This window comes from Cavia porcellus, unplaced genomic scaffold (genome assembly GCF_034190915.1).
Source record: "Cavia porcellus strain 051 isolate PalLab524CR breed Dunkin Hartley unplaced genomic scaffold, mCavPor4.1 scaffold_11, whole genome shotgun sequence".
NCBI lineage: Eukaryota > Metazoa > Chordata > Mammalia > Rodentia > Caviidae > Cavia > Cavia porcellus.
In genome coordinates this window covers 32542706-32563347 of record NW_026947494.1, presented here as the reverse complement: position 1 = coordinate 32563347, position 20642 = coordinate 32542706, and the positions used below count along the sequence as shown (strand labels likewise).

General features: G+C 36.7%; 1 protein-coding gene across 5 annotated transcripts in view; it reads left to right on the top strand.

The window, feature by feature from the left end:
* Positions 1-301: 301 nt before the first annotated feature.
* The window catches only part of Rictor (RPTOR independent companion of MTOR complex 2), a 130966-nt gene continuing 110625 nt past the window's right edge, over positions 302-20642 (top strand). For 4 of the 5 annotated variants that reach the window (XM_063258102.1, XM_063258099.1, XM_063258100.1 and 1 more), the window contains exons 1-2: positions 302-471; positions 646-693. In XM_063258102.1, the coding sequence (XP_063114172.1) occupies positions 423-471; positions 646-693 (97 nt within the window). In that variant the 5' untranslated portion in view covers positions 302-422. Of the gene's footprint in view, positions 472-645; positions 694-8696; positions 8780-20642 lie in introns of all 5 variants that reach the window. The other variant, XM_063258101.1, reaches the window with a different exon arrangement.

The following is a 20642-nucleotide window of genomic DNA, read 5'->3' as shown; positions in this document are numbered from 1 at the left end:
GGTCTCCCACGGTTTAAGCACAAACCCCAGAAGGTGGCTGGCCGGGGTCAGCAGGTGGCCGGCCGCGTCCCGGCCTCCTCAGCCCCTACTGCGTGTGCGCTGAGGGACGGCGGCGGCCGAGGGGACGCGTCCTCCACGCACGCGCTCGCATCCACGGGCTTCCCCGCGTGGGACACGGCCTTCCCGGCGGCAGGCGCTCCCCTGGCCGGGCCTGGGGCTGAGCCCCAGCGCACCAGGGAGGCGGACGCCGTGCCGCACCGCGCGGCGCCGACGACTCCAGGACGGCTCAGCGATCACTGCGCGCCCCGGGTCTCCGAGGGGCGGGAGAGATGTCGCGGGGGGCGGGCGCGGCGCGCGGGGAGGGGAAGGGGTTCTCGCGCGATTGGGCGAGGTTTCCGGTGTTGTGACTGAAACCCGTCAATATGGCGGCGATCGGCCGCGGCCGCTCTCTGAAGAATCTCCGAATACGAGGTAAGCCCGCCGCAACCTTCACTGCTTACCCGCTGCCCGGGCCCGCCACCCCTGGCACTTGCCTTCTCCTGGCTCTGGGTGGGGGAAGTGAGCTGGGACGCTGGCCGGAGCCGTGGCAGTCGCTGTTGGCCTGAGAGCGAATCCTAATTGGGGCTGTGTGTCTGTTTCGCGCAGGGCGGAATGACAGCGGCGAGGAGAACGTCCCGCTGGATCTGACCCGAGGTAACGCGGGGCGCCGCGGGCGCCGGCGAGGGCGCGCTGCTGGGGTGGATCGCGGGCCCGGCCGGGGGCCGCAGGCAGGGGCGGGCCGCGCGGGGGAGCGGCGGGGGCGCCGGGGGCAGAACCGAGCCCCGCCTGCCGGCCCGCGGAGCTCAGTCCCGGCCGCCGCGCCGGACCCATCCCCTTCCCGAGACCTGCTTCCCCAGCGGGAGCCCGCGCCCGCTCTCGGGTTGCTGCGGGCGTGGGGGCAGCGAGCTGAACTTGCGGAACCTGCGATCCCGTGGGTTCCCTGGAGCGCCCGGGAAGCCTCACCTTTCCCGAAGTTCGTGCACCCGAATCCTGGGAATGGCCAGAGGGAGGTAGAGGTTGTTATTTAGGTCGCTGGAGGATGTTTGAGGGAAGAGCGACCACATCCTGCCCTCCCCATCCCCCGGAGCAGATTCCGGACCTGTTTGTGTCTTGTTGACTGCGTGACTGCTGCTTTCTTTGCCCACCGTTCTGAAGAGTCTTGCAGCGTGGATAACTCCGTGGCGAGACCCGGAGCCAGTTGTTTTGCTTAGTGTCTGGGTTAGGCTCCCCGCCTGCTCCCCTTTTCCGAGTCTGTAGTTGGCCAAAGACCGCCCCTTCACCCTGCTGCAGGTTCATTGTTTACCTTCTGCAGCAGAGATGGGTTTGTTTACACCTTCAGAACTGGGTAAACCCGGTTATATTTTTAAGAATTGAATCCTGCTGCTTAATCCATATTTCTCCTGTCACCCTCCTGGAAATTATTCAACAATATCTAACAGAAGAATTAGTACTGTAGTTGTGTTCGAGATTCTTTTCTTTTTCACGATAAACAAGATTTGATCTGATTTCGATGGTCATACTGTATCGCTAAATCGATTGTAGCTTGGGAAGTAACCCGGTTCAGCGGTACAGTTTCTTTTTGAGATCTGTGAAACATTTAAGGAAGTTTTTTTTTAAGTCGTAAACATTCTGCTTTTGAGATCAGTATATTTTATACCCCATGTTGTATTCAATGTGATGGTTTATATAGAATATTTGTTGGATGTGCGTTTGTTGTTGAGGCTTATTTGTTGAAAAGGTAGTACATTCTCTTGTATTGTGTACTGTAATATAAAATTAGTAGTGTATAAACGGCCAGTTTTAATTTAACTGCAGGAATTCATTTTTGTAATTCAGTATTCTAAAAGTTGCGCGACTTGATTTTGGGTGAACCAGGTCTTTGTAAAAGCCGGAGAATTTGTAAAATGCGTGAGCATTGAAATAGCAACTATTTAGATCACTAGTGCACTTATTTGGAACTTTTCAGCAGTTGATTTTTGAGCATTAGTATATAAAGAGGTAAAATTTTCAACTTTCATGCAGCAGGTTGGGAACATAAAGCACATATATAAAGTCGTCTTAAAATCTGTTTTCTAGTAAAACTGCCTAAAAAACAATTACTTCTCTGACAGATGCAGTTTATTGTTAATTTAATTTATATGCAGGCATATGTGTTTTAGGTAGAGGTGAAAAGAGTAATTATTACGTAAATTGGAGGCAAGTTTACATTAGAAACCTGGTTGGATGTGGTGTTGAAATAAATTGTAGTTGTACTTTATTGAGTTTAAACTTTATTCATTTTACTCAGGAACAGATGATTCTTCTATATTTACTGTGTAAAACGTTGCATTCCCTGGGAATTTGTTAAATACCTTTTCCCCAGGATTCAAAGTGCAGAAAATGTTCTTTCTACATGCTTTGACAAAATGTAGTACTTCATTTTAGAATAAAATACACAGCCATTTGAAACAGTGCAAAAGCAATGCACAATTAACAATGAGAAGTTAACTTGAGAATTCCTAAATTTAAAGATGTTTAGAATAAAATTAATCAGTGGTGGTGTTCATATAGGGACACGATTGTTTATAGAAGCTGTTAGTCTGACACACGTTTCATTGTTAAAAGGAGGCTTGTGAATCTAATATGTTCCTGAGAAATTAAATGTTAGTAATACTTCCTTCTAGAATGGTGAGGCACTCTGGATTCCATCTGAAAGGTGCTGTTTTCGGATTTGGATTACAATATGTAAAAAGATAAAAGTTTGGGCAACCAAAATACTTAATACTAAAACAATGTTTATTTTCATTTTAATTGTTCTGTAATTTTTTGAAGAAATTCAATGTGTATTCAACAAAACTGTTTAGAAGTAGAGGTTGTAATCATTATATTCCCTGATGGAACCATCAGTGTATATTGTGAGAGAGAGGCTGATTGTAAAGTCAGTTTTGGGTTGTAATCTCAGCTGTGAGGTTTAATAATAGTTGGATGCTGTAGGCAAGTTAGTTGACCTTCCTTAACCCATGGGTTCTTCAGCGCCAAAAGAAAAGATAGTTTCAAAGAGCTAGTAAGAATATGAGAGGTAAAAAGAGATGCTTCTAAATAAATATTCAGCATGGGACTCAATGGTTTTGAATTAGTTGCTTTCCTACATTGTGAAATCAGAAAATTCTTTAAATATATTAAACATACCTCAGATGTTTAAAATACAAATTTTTAAAAGGAATTTCAGTGTCTTTGAGGCACTATTATTTTAGTCAGGTATATCTAAAATAGAACTTTCAGCTGGGTGCATGGCCCCACATGCTTACTGTTCTGGCATTCTGCGAGGCTGAGGCAAAAAGCCCAGTTTGGGTATTTTAGGAAGACCCTGACTCAGTTAGAAAGTAAAAGCTGGGGATGTTGCTCAGTGCTAAGACCCTGAGTTCAATCCTCAGTACTCCAGAAAAAAGTAAGGAAAGAAGGAAAGGAAGGAAGAATTGTTGTGGAATCTGGTGTGGAGTCTGGTGATGTCAGCCTGTAATTTCAGCTGCTCAGGAGGCTGAAACAGAGCAATCTCAAGTGTGAAGCCAATCTGGGCAATTTAGTGAGATCTTGTCTCAAAGTTTAAAGGGGGTGGGGGCAGAGATTGGCTAGCACAGCGGCGAAGCATTTGCCTAGCATGTGTAAAACCTTGAGTTCAGTCCCAGTACTGAAAAAAAAATGAAGAAAGGAAGAAATTATTGATGGATTAATTTTGACCTAGTTTAGAAACTCATTCTAATAGATTTTACAGTGATCTTTTTGGTAATTGTTGCTTTCAGTTTGTTCAGACACCCCCCCCCCTTAATCTGTGAAAGTCCCTAGTATTTGCTATTGATATAATTATGTATTATCTCTGTATTTCATGTCAAAATGTACAGTATTTTGAAACCCAGAACCTTAGCCACTTCTATAGCAAGATCTTTAGGCTTTTTTTTTTTTTTAATCAATTCATTCGTACATCTCTTCTGGGTGCTGAACCTAACTTGAAAATACAGTGTTCTTGAGTAAATCACTCCTGTGATAGTCTTCAAACTGAATGCCAAGAACATGGACATAATTATGTCAAAATGTAATTATTGGAGTATAACTTACAGTGGCACAGTGCTTGCGTGGCCTGTATGAGGTCCTGGGTTTGATTGCTGGTACCACCCCTCCCTCCAAAAAAAAAAAGTCTGTCCAATGGAGTGTAACTTATTAAAAGTTCTATTTAATTTTATAATTTTTGATTGTTTTACACATTTACTTTTCCATTAATAAGAATAAAAGTGTTGATTGTCTTTGTTACTGTTTAATACACTGAAGAGTAGGAAGGTAATCTGAAATGATACAGAGATTTGAATAAGTTTTTCCTGATTGTTTCTAGTTGAGAAGTTATTTAATTGTTCACTTTAATTTGATAAAAACAAACATTGACTGAATGTTTGTTATATGCCAAATGCTGAATTAAATCTAGGGGAATAAAATGGAGGTGTTACCCCTTCTAGAATTTACTGGGACAGACATAAAGAAATGATGTGGTATGTAACAATAAATAAAGTAATCAAGGTACACAAGGAACAGAAGTAGCCCAATGGTGGCCATAGGAGAGAACGATTAACTGGTAGGTAGAGAATCAGAAATGACTCTCAGAGTGGTCGATTAATAAAAACAGTGATGCACAAACTGTGTGTGGGATCTTTAGGAAATACACCCCATCTTCAGAAAGGGAAAGTCAATAGGTGAGTAGCCTAAACAGATACTAATGTAATCTGAAGATGATGGATGAATGAATGAACTTTTGTAATTACTACAAAAATTAAGTTAAATTCTTTGCATTTCAAACTGTAATCCTTCCCTTCTGTGAAGAATACTTTTATTTCTTCCCTTCCTCTCTCCATTTTGTTGGTTTGTTTTTGTGGTACTGAAGATCTAATGCAGGGGTAGGCACCTTAGCACTGAGTTACAATCCAAGCCCTTTTCAAATTGTTTTTACTTTTACATTTTATTATTATTACATTTTATTATTGTTATCGTTACCATTTCACTATTTTTGCAGTACTGGGAGTTGAACCCAGGACTGTCTCACTGAATTATATTCCTATCTTTTTATTTTTTATTTTGATGCAGGGTCTTGCTAAGTAGTTTAGTTGCTCCAGCTGAGATCAGACTTGTAGTTTTCCTGCCTCAGCCTTCCAGAGTGCTTGTTTTATAGACATGTGCCATCATGTTGGCTCCCCCACTTTTATCTTTTGAGGCATAAACTCACTAAGCTTCCCAGGCTGGCTTTGAATTTGTGATCCTCCTGTCTTAGCGTCCAGAGTAGATGGCATTACTGATATGTGCCACTATGGTGGACTACGTTTTACTTATTAACAAGGTAGAATCTGCCTTTCCTGTCAGGGATATAGCTTAGTGGCATAAGTACCTATCTAGCAGGTATAAGGTCCTGAGTTTGATTCCTGGTACCAAAAAAAAAAAAAAAAAAAAAAAAAAGGAAAGAAAAGAAAGAAAAAGCCAAAGTATTAGGATTTGTCTAATATGAATTCCCTCATCTCCCACCCTTAAGTTTCCTGCATCAGATATTAAAGTATCTCTAGTTCTTTTCTGTTTCCTCTAGATTCTTTAGGAACCTAAAACTTTCTTTTACTTCCTTCCTTCATGTTGATAGAGTTTTGTCATGTTCGTAGAGCATTTGTTCCATCTTTCGTGATGTGGTGGGTACTTACTATACTAGGCATGGGCTAGGTGGGAAATAAATAAAAAGCAATAAAGATAAAATAGCTATTTTCCTGCAGGCTCTGTGGATGGAACAGTTTAATTTTATTTGTTAACCATTATGATTTTATAACTTTGTTTTTTAATCATTATGATTTTATAAGTACAGTTCTTTCTATACTACAAGTACTTTTTAAGGGATGCTGGAAAATTCCTTAGAATTTTAAGCTCCACATTCTGCTGCTAGTATTATTAATTGTATTAAAGGTTCTGTACTAAGCACTAAAATTATTATGTTACTTAATCTTCAGCAGCTGCAGGGCTGGGGATTTAGCTCAGTGGCATAAGCGCCTGCCTTGCAAGCAGGAACTCGTGAGTTCCATCCCTGGTACCAATAAAAACGAAAAAGACCAAAAAAAAAAAAAAATCTTCAACAGCTGTGTTAGATATCCTTATTTTATAGGTGAAAATATAAGCATTGAAATTTTAAAGGACTGAAACTGAAAAGTGTAATTCAACCGTGGTCACAGGGCTAGTGAGTTACTATGCTGTCTGGCAGTCATTTCACAGTCCCATGTAAAAATCTGCACCCCAAAGTGTACCCACTTTTCACTTTCTAGGTAATCACCACCATCCTGTGTTTAATCTGGAGACTACTGCTCATCCTCTTAATGCTGATGCTTAATTGTTCCCATTTGCCTCTGAAGTATCCTTTGAATTCAGTCTTTCCTTCTTTTCCTATTGTCATTGGGATTGTTCACAGCATCATTTGGGTGATACTACATTCTTCATTCTTTTCTCACTTGGCATCTCTATGACTGACTGCTAAAATTCCCTATAATCCAGATCTGATCTTGTCTTTCCCTTAAATTAAAATAACGACCCATGTACACTTAGTATAGGCTCATTTTGCTCACAAAATAAGCCCAAATTCCTGGTGGCATTAAAGATCTCTTATCATTATTCCTGTATTGTTTTCTTCTTTACTACATTAAACGTATTAGTCACATGTCGCTCTAAAGAGTTCACATGTGTAACACTACTTTTGTTACATTCAGAACTTCTCAAAGCTGACTGGGTCGGCAGTAGAGTTTGCTGTCTAAAGCACAGTATTCCATCCATTTCTGTTCTTTTTGAAAACAATACTCTTGGTAGAGAATAAGTGCTCTTAATCAAGGGAGACCACTTTCCTTAAACATAGCATGCAGCCTCAAATTTACTTAACTTTGCATAGATTTTTCTTTGACTAGAAATTACCATTACTCTTTAGAAATCCTAATTACTTAACATTAGGATCCCATGCCATTTTGGAGAATCCTTCCTTATCTCCATGGAAACATTACTCTCTCATCTACTTTTCCACAACTTTATTCCTTTTTGAATAGCACTTTGCATTGCCTTATTATAGTTTTTGTCTACTTATTTCACTAAATTTTAAGCTTCTTGAGAGCAGCATTGGTTTCTTAATCTACTCCCCCATCTCAGTTATATACTAGTCATTGAAGGACTTCATTGGGAGGTGGTGCTGGGGATTAAACCCAGGGACTTGGACAAGCTAGGCATGAGTTCAATCATTGAGTCATATTCTCAGCCCCCAACACTTTTTTTTTTTTAATGGAAAAATGAGAAAATGAGAAGCCAGGTATGGTGGCGCACACATCTGTGATCTCAACAGTTTGGGAGGTTTAGGCAGGAGAATGAAAAGTTCCAGTCCAGTCTAGGCAATTTAGCCGCTCTGTGAGATAATTGTTTTAAAAATTAAAAAGCTCAGTGCAAAGGTCTGGGGTTCAATCCCCAAGACTGAGACAGAGATAGGAGGTAAACCGCTGAAAGAAAAGGAGAGAAGAGGTAGACAGACAGACAGACAGACAGAAAGACGTGTACTTTGAGGGTATAATGTAGTATTAAAAAGGAAAACAGGGTTAAAGAACGCTTGAAGTTTATAGTTCTATGATGCCAAAAAATAGGGAAGTCATTTTAAGAAGGATGGTAATGAGTTTAGTTTTTATGTTTTCAATTTGAGATGATTGCCCATTGTGGCACCCACCTGTAATCTCAGCTACTCTGGAGGCGAAGAGATGAATATTGCAAGTTCTGAGCCAGGCTGGGCAATTCACCAAGACTGTCTCAAAAAGGGAAGGGAATGTGTGTGTGTGTGTGTGGGGGGGGGGGTGTTTATTAGTAAAGTGCTTGGCATGTGCAAGGGCCTGAGTTGAATCCTTAAGTATTTATTGCCATTCAAAGAAAAAGAATTTCAGGTGATTGACTCTGCAAGAGATATGTGAGAGGTAACATCATAGTAAAATCACATACTTCATTGGAGGTTAATAATACTAGTTCTGAGTTTGTGATCTGAGTTTTCTCTGCCTAGGATGTTTAGAGAAAAGAAGAATGTAAATAGATGATTTTTTTTTTGTTTTTGTTGTTTGATGCTGGGGATTGACCTTGAGTTTAGCACATGCTAAACATGAGCTCTGCCACTGAAATTTTGTGTACAACCCTCCTCTGCTTCCCAAACAGAGTTAAAGATTTTTGAATTAAGCTGATGAGGAGGGTGTAGGAATCAATAAGAAAAGGGCCCGCAGAAGAAAATTATAAAGGCTGTAATCTCTGAAGATGAGAGGAACAATTTTGATTTGAAGGAGCTGAGAGACTAACATTGAAATAAGAATCTGCAGAATTCAGATCTCTTCTGAGAGGATGAGTTTGGCATACTGTTACCTCTCTGGGTTCAGAGTTTTCACCTCTAAAATATATATTACTTGGACAGCGCTTGCACCTTCCATCCTTGTGATTCTCAGATATCACCATGGGATAATGAAAAGTTAAAAAGAAAGCATTTATAGCCTTGTTAAATCACTGTGAGACTTATTCTCATAAACAATAATGAATACATGTAGGAGTGATGGTATTTCATAACACTTTAAATGTAAATTACAGTCAACTCTCAATTTCCTTTTAAGTGATCCATCTGCTGTGACTTGCTGCCTCCTCCCCCTCCCAGGTCTCAGGCTACTGAAAATAGGGCTGTGAAAAGCACAGTGGGGTGAGTGAATGGTTTGCATGCCTGTCTGTCTGTATCTCTATCACTCATCTAATTACAGTCCACTCTCAGTTACCTGCACTTAAAAAAGGTGATAATAGAAGACTGCTAAATATGTAATCTTACTATTTTATTTATATACAGGTTTTGGAGATTTTTGTGTTCTTTTCCTTCCTGTAATACATTGATATGCCTTTTTAAAGTTTTATTTGGATTATTAGCAGCATATTTTATTTCCTATGAGGAGAATACTATTAGTGGAAGAAAGTTACAGATGAAAGTATGTATTAGGTAATTACATATGAATAATTGAGAGTTGACTGTTAATTCTTTTTTGAATTATCCATTGTTTTATATCATTGTGTTTATTTGTTCCATATGATCAGGCTCCAGAAATTATCTGTAAAACCAGATGTGGTGGTACACACATGTAATCCCAGCATTTTGGGAGGCTGAGCCAGGAGAATTGCAAATTCAAGTCTTGCCTGGGCAACTTAATGACTTAATCAGAACTTGTCTCAAAATTAAAAAGGACTTGGGGCTGTAGCTTGCTGAAGAGGCGCTGGGTTTGATCTCCTGTGCCATCATGCCCTCCCCCTCAAATTCTTTACAACAAATTAATTATAAAATTATGCAGATGCTAAAGTAAATTGAAACAAATTATGTAATCTAGCTAAATATAACATTCTGTGTCCAAAGTAATAGGATTGGAAGAGAATCCAAATCTAAGTACATTCTTTGAATTCATCTTCCATCCAGATTGCATGAACTGAGCAATGTACTTGGTAATAATGAAGTTGTATAGCATAATAAAATTAAGAATGTGTCAGTGCCTTAAATGTATCCTGTTTAAATTGTCAGTTGAATAATAAGAAATATTAAAACCTTTTAAACTATAAACAAGATTTTAGAAAATCCGGCTCCATCAATTGCTTTTCCAAATTTTTACCTCATTGTGGATTTGTGGTGGTTTTCTTAATATCATCCAGTATATTTTTAATGAATACATTATTGTGTTATTGGTGATGGCATAAGTTTCCTATCAAGGAGTTTATATTACAGTTGGGATACAGCTGTATCAGTATACTCTATAACACTAATATTTGAAATGCCTTGCTAGTTCTCTGTGTAAAGGAGTTTTATTGGAGGAATTCAGGTTTAAAAGGGGATTAGGAATGACCTAGAGAAGATCTTATAGAAATGATAAAGTGGGGACACTCATAAAATCTTTATATAAAAGGGTATCATTTAAATAGGTAAAGCTCTAACTAGCGTTTAAAAAAAATCACAATTTAGTTTTGAAAACTAACATATTCCTGGATATTATGCAGTATTTCAAGATAATACTGAATAAAGATAGTGTTGGTGTTTTTTCTTAATATAAATTCTTAACTGTTAAGAATTGATTAAATTTCATTTTTTTGTGTGTGGGGCTTGTCTGATCTTTGAAGGTAATGCTGGACTGGATTGAGAAATTTGAGGCCTATAATCAAATAATTGTATACTTGTTACTCTATGTATATAATTGCCTGTGTCTCAAAACCAGGTATAAATGTAAATAAATGATTTTTTTATGCATGGGTTCCATTTTATAGCACGTCATTCCTTTGCATTAATATATTGTTAATGAAGATAGTGAGCATATACATTCAAGGGGCACTGTAAATTTATCAGACTTATTTTTGTAGTCTGGGTGACAACATAATGGACAGTGTTGTTATTTTCTGTATTAAAATAAATATATTTTATGATCTCAAAATGTAAACATGTGACTTAACAGTAGGGTACAGTATTTGAAATTAAGATTATCCTGAAAAATGTAGAATGTTCCTTTGCTAAATACAGCATCTTATCCAGCCCTCTGGTGATTTGGGTAAATGAAAAATAATGTTTAGAGAAATTATTGCTATATTAGAATGGCAAAACAAGATTTGAGTTGTCACTTGCAAGGATTTTATTAATCTTGCTTTATTAATCTAGTGTAATTTCTTGTGTTCTTTGTAATGAACAGAGTGAAAAGACTCAGAAACTGTAAACAAAGAAGATTGCCATGTAATTTAGTTATAATCAGGAACAGCTTAACACATAAAAATGTGGTAAGGGTTTTAGACATGTGCACATATATATTTTTTATCTGGTTTTGTCCTTCTAGAAATCACATCTTAAAATAGCAAAATATTCCATACTGGGTTCATCCTTCAGATAGTACTAAAACTTTTAATTGCCCTGTATTTTTCATTCATAATTTTGTATTACACTATCTTACATCTACCACACTACCATCGCCTTGCTCTCCCAAGGAAACAAAAAGGAAAACTCTGTGAAGGAGAAAGAGAAACAAGTGGAGCAACAGAAACAGACAAGGAACAGAGTCAAACAGACTTAGATTCCAGTGTTGGGCACAATATTTTGAGATGAGGAAGGTCATATGTTAAGCTATATGTAGTTTCTTTGTGTGTATGACAGGCAGAACATTGTGGAACTTTTTAGTCATAATGTTGCAGATAAATTTTGAATCGTATTTGTTGCATGACATATTAGTATAAAATTACAATAGGGGATGCTTAAGTATATACTGATAGCTTTTCCTCTGTGTGAATATTTAGAATGTCTTGTGGTTTTCATACCATAGGCTAAAACTTCTAGTGTTATTTCTGATGACATAACTTGATACAGAGCAAGTGATTCTTATGTGATATATAAAAATAATTCTTACATAAAATTTTATAGCTCTTTTCTTTAAAATTACAAATAGGATAGCTTTAAAACATGTTGATATGAACTTTAAAATTGTCTTTCTGTTCTTATGGGAGAAGTCACTACATTTATGTTTCAACATTGTTTTGAAAACACAAATTATAGTATTAGCAAGATCAAAGAAATTATTTGAAAAGATGCTGGTTTTGCAAAACGAAATAAAAGGATGGTTAAGGAGTTAGAGTAAATTGAGGCAATCATCTATATTATTGTTTATTCTAGTTGTTATTTTGTTTTATTTTATAAAATATACTTGATTTTTAGTTCTATGATGATTTTTCAGTTACATCATTAATTGTTCCTACATTTGTACAAGTACTACACAGAAAAAGATTTCTTACATGGTAAGTTGATCAGTATATTGCTACAACATGTTCACTGGGGTACTGGAATATGCATAGATTTAAGGAAGATATGTATGTATTTCTAAGCATCTTGGTAGCTGCTTTGAAAATCATTGTATTAACTCTCTGGCTAAAAGCAGTAATCTTCTCTAAATACCAAATAGTTGTCATCCATCATTTAAACCTTCTACTGATGGGTAAGCTGTTCACATGGGTTTGTTCTTTCGTTGAGCATTTGGTAATAAAACTTATATCAAGTTAGCAAAAAACTTCATACAAGAGTAATTTTAAGCAGCTAATCCTAGTTTTTTCCTTTAAAACAGTTATGTCATTCTCTTATTTGCTGAGTATTTTTAAAAAGTAGTATGTTATATGTAATTACAGAGAGATTTGTATTCTTGTCACAGAGACAGTTATTGTTTCCTGAATACTGGTTATATAGTACGTCTAGCATTGTTCTAGTTGCTAAATGTTTAAGTCATAATCTTTGATTATGAAATGGCAGCAGTAAACCATGTATAATTTTGAGAACTGTATTGGAAACGTTACTTAAATTATGAACTTAGTCTTTCTGCAAATCTAGGAAATATGTATTAGTAACCTGTCTACATACCTGGTGAGGAAAATGGGGCAATGACTGAATCTGCTAAAGGTCAGAGAAAAGGTGAAATTTTTCCTTTTGTTTTTTTTTTTTTTTTTTTGATGTGTCACATAACCTTTTCCAGGCTTTCCAAAACCAACATTAAGTGTGATAGAAGATAAGTCATACCATTAGAAGAATATTGATTTGGAATCCCCAGCAAGCAAGCTATTAACTGAGCCCAGAAGTGTATATTCTAAATGTTTTAGATAAAATTATTTGTAGAACTATTAACATTTCCTCATTTCTTTATATGAACTGTATTTTAACTTTTTTTCTGTTTTGCTGGAGTTAATGTGATTATCGATTCTCTTGTTTTTTATGGAAACAGAAAACTCAATTTTTTTTTTAACTTGTACTGTTAAATGGGAAACTGTATAACTGGACTTCTTATATGAATGTTATATCTAAAATAAAGACAAAAAGGATGGATACGTGGTGATTATAAAGAACTAATAATCTTTACTGTTAGTACTTTTGACCTACAGTGAATAAACTTGATTATGCTTACTTTAAATTTGCAGGAACAAAAGAATCTTTTCATTTCCCTCTAGCAGTTCAATAATTGAGTCTGCTGAAATAAACTGACAGTAGACAGATGCCAACAGAAAAAGGATTTATTATAGGCACTGGAACACCACAGGAGAGTGAATATCCAGTAAGATTTAGAAGCTTATATACTCCATAGAGGAGAGACAAGAAGGAGATGGAGGCAATTTTAGAGAAAAATTAAATGTTTTTTTGGGAAGGTGAGTGTCTGAAGAAAAGATACCCAGGGCTGTGGTTCCTCTGGTCTTTCGCTGTGGTATCAGCACCCACATGTTATCAGTCTTGGGCTTTGTCTCCTTGAGGAGATATCTAGAAGAGATTTACAACAGTTGCATATTGTGGTTGATGAGGCCTTTAAGGCTGACAGAGGAACTTCAGAGAAAGTCTTTCCCTATATTTACTACTCATCAAATGTTGTTATCTTTAAAAAGTAGCATATTTGGGGGTGTTTCTGGGTCCCAACAAATTTTTATTGTCATAATTGGGAATGCTTACTTTTCATCCTGGATGTTTTACTATTTATGTAATTGCTTCATAACATAACTAAAAATAGATAAAATATGACTTGACTGTTTTTATATTTGTGTTAATGTGAATAGGCAGGTTATATTAAGAAAGATATTAAGGTACAAAAATATGACTTATATGGACAAACAAATATTTAATGAATTGCTAACTTCATGATATGGGGCAAGTCCAACATTGTAGCTAAATGCATAGTTTTGGAGCCAGACAGATCTGGATTTGAATCTTGTCTGTACCTCTTAGGGGTTTGTGACTTTGGACAAGTTGCTTTTTCTGAGCATGCGTCTTCATTTCCATTGGTGATAATATTTGAGGAGTTGAAAGATGCTTGTAAAATTTGTATTGTAGTTTTAGAACACAGATAATAATAAACACTAATGTTCTTATTTGAATGGACAAAATCAAAAAAGATTTGAGAGAAAGAGACCAGTGTGGACTGGAAAAAAAAATCATAGAAAGTGGGCCATTGTTTCAATTTTGAATGGGTCGAATGTGGTTAAATCAAGAGGAAATAGGGCAACATTTTTCATTAATGTGAAATATTTAATGAGAAAGGAGCAATGAGGATAATAGTATTTGTATTGAATCTAGGATAAGGTTAAGTTATTGAAGGCCTTTTAAATTGAAAAGAATAGTTCGTGTTATTTTTTTCTTTAAATTTATTGAAAAATGACACAGATCCCTAAAAAACCTTGCTATGAATTTACAATTTGGGCATATGTATAATTAAGTCCAAATCAAGAAACAGCAGTGTTCTAGAAGCTTTCTCTGTATCCTCTTCTAGGCACTCCTTCTCCCACCAACGAACTCATTATTCTGACTTGTAGTACTATAAATGAGTTTAGCTTGTTTTTGGGCTTTCTGTAATATAATCATATAATATACACTCTGTGTTGGCTTCATGTGTCCAACATTAGTTGTATGTAGAATTGAAGTTAATTCTAGTCTGTTTATGTATCAGGTAGGTCACAGTGTAGGTTGATACTGTGTATCTTTAGATAGGCAGGTTAATATGAGTAGGCAGAATTTGAAATAATTACAGTAATTTCAACTTAATTTAAAAATTTTAAATCATGTTCAGTGTTCATCCTTTGCCTTGTCAGCCTGAACTTTTGATTTAATAGGTTTTAGCAAGTTAACATACCTTAGTAGTGAATTTTTTTGAATGACTATTAAGAAAAACAGAATCAAATTACCTAGAAACTTTATAGAAAAATTAGAATTCCAGTTCAATAAATTTTGTGATATCCTATGGTGGTATGATTACCAAAATTGGTTTAGTTGTAATTTAACTGTTCATCAAAGTTGAAAAGTTATTTGAATACATAATGAAGAGATTCTCTTTGAAAGAGCACATGTTAAATCTCTTATCTCATTTTCTTTTATAAGAGTTTAGAAAGTAACAGTTTTATGCTACTGTACTTCATACATAAGAAAATCATAGTGTCATTGATCTTCTAATAGACTTATTAGAACTTGAGACTAAATGAGAGTGCCTAAGATTTCAGTGATAGTTTTAAAACGCTGAGTGATCTTTTTTTTTTTTTTTTTTTTTTGTCTTGTATTTTTCAACTTTTTTCATTGGTTTGTGTTTGTCTTGATATTTTCTAATCTGTCTTCTGGTGACTTCTGTAATAAAACGTACATTTTTCTTTTGCTGTGCTTGACAGTGTTTTATGTTCTCTGATTTAAAATAAATTTTTAATTGTTAAAATTGCTGTTTTTATGTAATTAATCCTTCATTGATTTTTCTTTTAATCCCTGAAAGTTGATGATCTAAGTGTTGTGATAAAAGATTGCATTGCCCACTACTTGATTCCTGTACCCAAGAATTCTGACCAAATATGGTATTTCATGGGAATTAAGTACTTGAGAGCAACTTAATAGTGTCTGTTTAGCTTAGACTTGTAGAATAAGGAAAAAATTTACTTATTTATTTATCAAAAAGCAATAGAGTGAAGTAAACATACTGACCTGTATACTGCAGAAGGTTTAAATGGGAGAAAATTTTCTAAATGTTGATAAGACATTAGTATTGATTTTATTTTAAATACTTAAAATGTTTAAATTTTTATGCAAATGCTTTGAAAGTATGGAAAACAATGAGTTTGGAATTTCCTGAAGATGGAAACATTTAATAACCTAGAATGATCCCTGCTGTTTTTGAGTTTGGCTCATTTAAATGGAGTATAGATTGAGTATTAGCTACAAGAATATAATTTTCATTAGTAATGAATTTTAAGTGATTGTTTATCTGTTCTGTTAAGAATGGCACAGCAAATCTTGTGTTTTAAACCAGTATTGTATTTGTATATACTGGTACTTTTTTTTTTTGCAACTGCTTTACATGAGTTTTCTTAGAGAGAGCTGTCTGTCCAGCATGATCATAAGTTGGTCTAAAATGATACTTTGATTAATAAAATATTAAAAAAATGTCAAGGATTTGTAAAGTGATGTACTATTTGAGGAGACATTCCAGAAGTTACATACTTCTAGGTAGGTGTTTCTTTCTAAGGAGTCTGACGCTTTTTCTGATAATGTTGCCACTGGTTAAAACATTTAAAAAATTCTGCTTCTGAAGATAGCTGAGGCTTATTGTCTTTTTAATTGTTATTTGGATTGTCATTTGAAGATGAATTGAAGTTTAAGGAGTGGTTAAAAATAAGTTAGGCTCAAATCTGAGAAGTCATTAATTTATTCAAGCTTTAACATAGAGTATACCGAGTACCTATTCTATTCTCAGGATCATATTAACTACTAGAATGTTACACGTATGAAGTAGACAATTTTGTCTTAAGCTACCACTATACAACTATTTTCATTTTCAAATGATTTTTTTTCCCCTTACTAACTGTGTTTGGCAAATGACTTTCTTGCTAGTCATTCCTAATCATATTTTCTTTCCAGGATTTTTATGCTTATGTTTTTGTCTGGATTGTTTTTCCTCCAATATTGGTATGATTTTTTTTTCCCACACTTAGTTTAATTGTATTCATATGTCACCTTTCTCAGTGAGGCTTTCTCTGATCTCTCATCGAAAGGAGCCCTCATCTGTAGCACTCTTCATTCTTTAATATCTCTGTTTCTTTCTCCTTTTTCTCTGTTCATGGTGTTCCCTGCTTTTTTTTTTTCTGTGTTGAGGTTGTACCCCAGACCTCACACGTACTAGGCAGATGGTCTATCTCTGCACTATACTGTGTTATACCTTCAGTTCTTACATTACTGTTATTTTGTAAGCCTTCTTATCACTGACATTATAGTATGTTATGGTTTGTCTTCCAGTAGTGTGAATTTTGTGAGCATAAATCATTTGTTCACCACTGTATGCTCAGTGCCTGAAGCAGCTCTGGCACATCATATATGCAAAATATTTGTTGACTATACAGATGACTGTCGAATTATTTTGACTCAAGAACCAAGTTTGCATTATTTATTCAACATCTTAACCTTGTGGGCAAGTGCATCAAACTTAGTATTTTAACCTTTCTAATTGTTGTACTCTAAAAATATTTCTGAATACTCCATCTGGGTTAATATTCCATCTGGGCTAGAAGTAATACTTTAATTGGGCCAAATCAGACACCCAGGAGATGTCTTAACCTCATTTCTTGTCCTTATTCCACACATTAAATTGCAATTGGATGGTAATAACTTTAACTCCGAAGTATTTGTAAAATTCACTGTCATATTTCCTTTATCATCTTAGTTTAGGCCCCTCATTTTGTTTATTGGGGGAATGCAGGATTTTCATAATTACTCTCCCTGTTCAAGTTTTATCCTTTCCCCTCCTAGTCTCCACTTTTGAAGCCCATAAGCTTTCCTAAAAATTAGTCTTAACTTCCTCAGCAAGATTGAACTTTTTCTGCCTCAGGGATTCTGTAGTATGTTACATATTAACTTTATGCTGTGATTTGTTCACTTTTCCCTCTTAGTCACAGTTGACAAATATTTATTGACCTTTAATATATATTGAATACTGATATTTCACTAGTAACTCAGCTGTGGAAGAAAAAAGATTGAGTTCCTGTTCTTTTTTTTTTTTTTTTTTTTTTTTTTAGATTTTTTTTTAATTTTATTTAAGGAGAAAAGAAAAAGCAGGGAAAGGGTACAAGTTATACAGATTTACAGAAAAAAAATGAACAGTAGGAAATCACTAGTTAATGGATTACATATTGTCATCTTAGAAATAATTGTTCAAGTCACAAAATTAAAGCTTGTAAAGTGGACATTCCATCAATGATACTGCAAACAGTTCTGTTCATTGATCCAATAAAACTCTGTGATATCATTTTCTATCTTATACACTTAAATATACATGCAGTTATATAGTTTGGAGCACTTTCTTTTCCTCTCTTTTGTACCATGACTATTACACATTTTGGGTTTCATTGCTCCCACGGTTCTTATTACTTTTTTGGAAGAGAGTAAAACCAAATGTGACATAACAGAACAGAATCAGTCAAGTCAAAAGGGTGGACATAATAGATAATGTAAAAACATAATACAAGGTGATCAACAATGGTTACCATAATGCCTCCCGCTATCTCTATTGGAATTGCCTATATCGTTAGTTATAATACAATTGAACAAAACAGTAAAGAATAAAACCGACAAAACCAAAACATTGGAGACATTGTAGGTCTTCAAAAGTAGATAAAAGTCAACGAGAATGGGCATCATAATGAATCTTACTATCTTCACAGCTGATGCCTAAACTTTCGAACCTGATACTATCCAGCAAAACAGAATAGGGGAAAATCGGTTAAAAACCAGATGGTGAGAGTAATACAGGGCTTTAAATCAAGGTAATGAAAGTCAAAGTGGGTTACTATAATATATCCTGCTATTTTTTTTCCTTTAATTAAAAGGATAAAGATAAAAAAGTAAATAATGGAGTGGAGATTGAGATAAAAGAGGGCATAACAACAAAACAGCGCAGATCAAAACATAACCATTTAAGCAGAATAGTGTTTCACCACCAGATAATCCTAACCTAAAAGTAGTTACCATATTGTCTCTTTCTTTGAAATCTTTGAGTACAACTTCGTATACTGTAGCATTAAGTATATCAAAACAATGTAAAACCATTCAAGAGAATGACAGCATTACAGAGTATTTAGAATCGACTAACAGAAAATGAACAGTGGTTTCTGTATAATCTCCTTGTCTTTAAAAGGTTTTTGCTTATACTATCATACATAATAAAATCCAATAAGATACAGCCTATTTAGACCATTGGAGACAGAAGGACAAAAGCTAGATGAGACTTCAAAACAAGATGATACTAAATCAGTATTACCTATTAAGATGTCATTTTCTCCAAAATAGCTGTTCCTATCATCCAATCTTCTCTGCCTCATTTCTGTTGAGCTCTTTTTCTGTCAGTAGCTGTCAGTTTGTCTTCTTCATTTTGTTCTCTGCTCCATTCGTTGTGGCCTCTCTGCCATTATTTCTGGATTCTTTGTATTTTTATTTTTTTAGAATATCCTGCAATACTCTCTGTAGAGTTGAATTGGTGGTTGCAAATTCCCCCAGTTCCTCTTTATCCTGAAAGCACCTTGTTTTTCCATCAATTTCCAGGGACAGTTGTGCAGGATATCTCAATCTTGGCTGGAGATTATTATCTTTCAAAGCTTGAATTATTTCCCCCCACTCTCTTCGTGATTTGATGGTTTGTGCAGAGAAATCTGCTGTAATTCTGATGGGTGTTCCCTTGTAAGTGGTCTGTTTCTTGTCTCTTACAGCTTTTAATATTCTGTTCTTGTATTGAATTTCTGGAATTTTTTATTATTATATGCCTAGGTGTTGCTCTGTTTGGGTTGTAGGTAGCTGGGGTCCTGTATGCCTCACACATCTGAGTATCTTTACCTTTTGCTAAATTAGGAAAATTCTCCTGGATTATTTCTGTGAGTAGCTTTTGTAGTTCACTTGTTTGTGTCCCTACTTCTTCTTTTATGTTCTTAATCCTTAAGTTATGGATCCTCTTATCATCTTCTTGTCTTTGTATTATTGCTGTTTGTTTCTTTGTTATTTTTAAGAAGTTTTTCATTTCATTCTCCCATATTACAAGTCTGCCCTCCAGTTCAGATAGTCTGTCCTTAGTTTCTTTCAAGCTGTTATGCCAGTCTTCTATAGACTTCTTAGTATCTTGGTAGTTCCTGTGAACCTGCTTCACGTATTCTATGCTTTCTCTGTTTTCTCCATCAAGCAATTCTCCCCTTTTTTTCTGTTCTTCCATTCCACCACCTGTTTTTTCTTGGGTGGTACTTAGCATTTCTCTAACTATTCTGCATACTTCTAGCTTCAGGTCGTTGATAACTTCATTCCTGAATTGGTCTATGAGGCTCTCTATATGGTGCCTTATGTGTAATGGTGCGGTGTCTGCTATTGCCTGTTTCTCAGAATTGGGGGCCCAGGAGCCTTTCTTGTTGCTGCCTCTTCCCATGCTGCCTCTTCTCTGTTCCTTATATATGCAAGCTTATATAAGAGGCCCAGCTTCTCTCCCAGTCAGCCACAGCCTGATCAAATTGCGCCAGTTAGGTGTTCCCGCTCACCGCTGCGCACCAGGGAGTTACGGACCAGGCAGCCTACGCGTCTCCCCTCCCGGCCACCGTCAGGCTCTGGGATCTGGGTTGGGACAGCCTACCAGGTCCGCCAGCAGCGTCATGCAGGCCAGGCACTTTTCACCAAGCCCGCCCGAGAGGGAGATGTGTGGCTGGAGTCACCACCGCGCCCTGCTCCCGCAGGACTGCTCGGGCCCAGAAAGTCCTCCGCTGGAGTCAAACTGTGGTAGAGTGTCAGTTTCTCTCACTCACCTCACCACAAGTCAGTGCACGCCTCCCTGCCATTCACAGATTGCCGTTCTCAGAGCTTCTGCACGTCTCTCTCCTTGCCAAGCCACTGTAGAGGCAGCCAGCCGCCGTGCGGCGGGAAACCCAAATCGCGGCTTACAATGGCGCGGGGTCCAGCCTCCACACCGAGGCTTTTCTGTTCCTGTTTTAGCACCAGGAATGCATTCCAAGTTGGTTTCTCTCAGCCCAGTTCGTTCCTG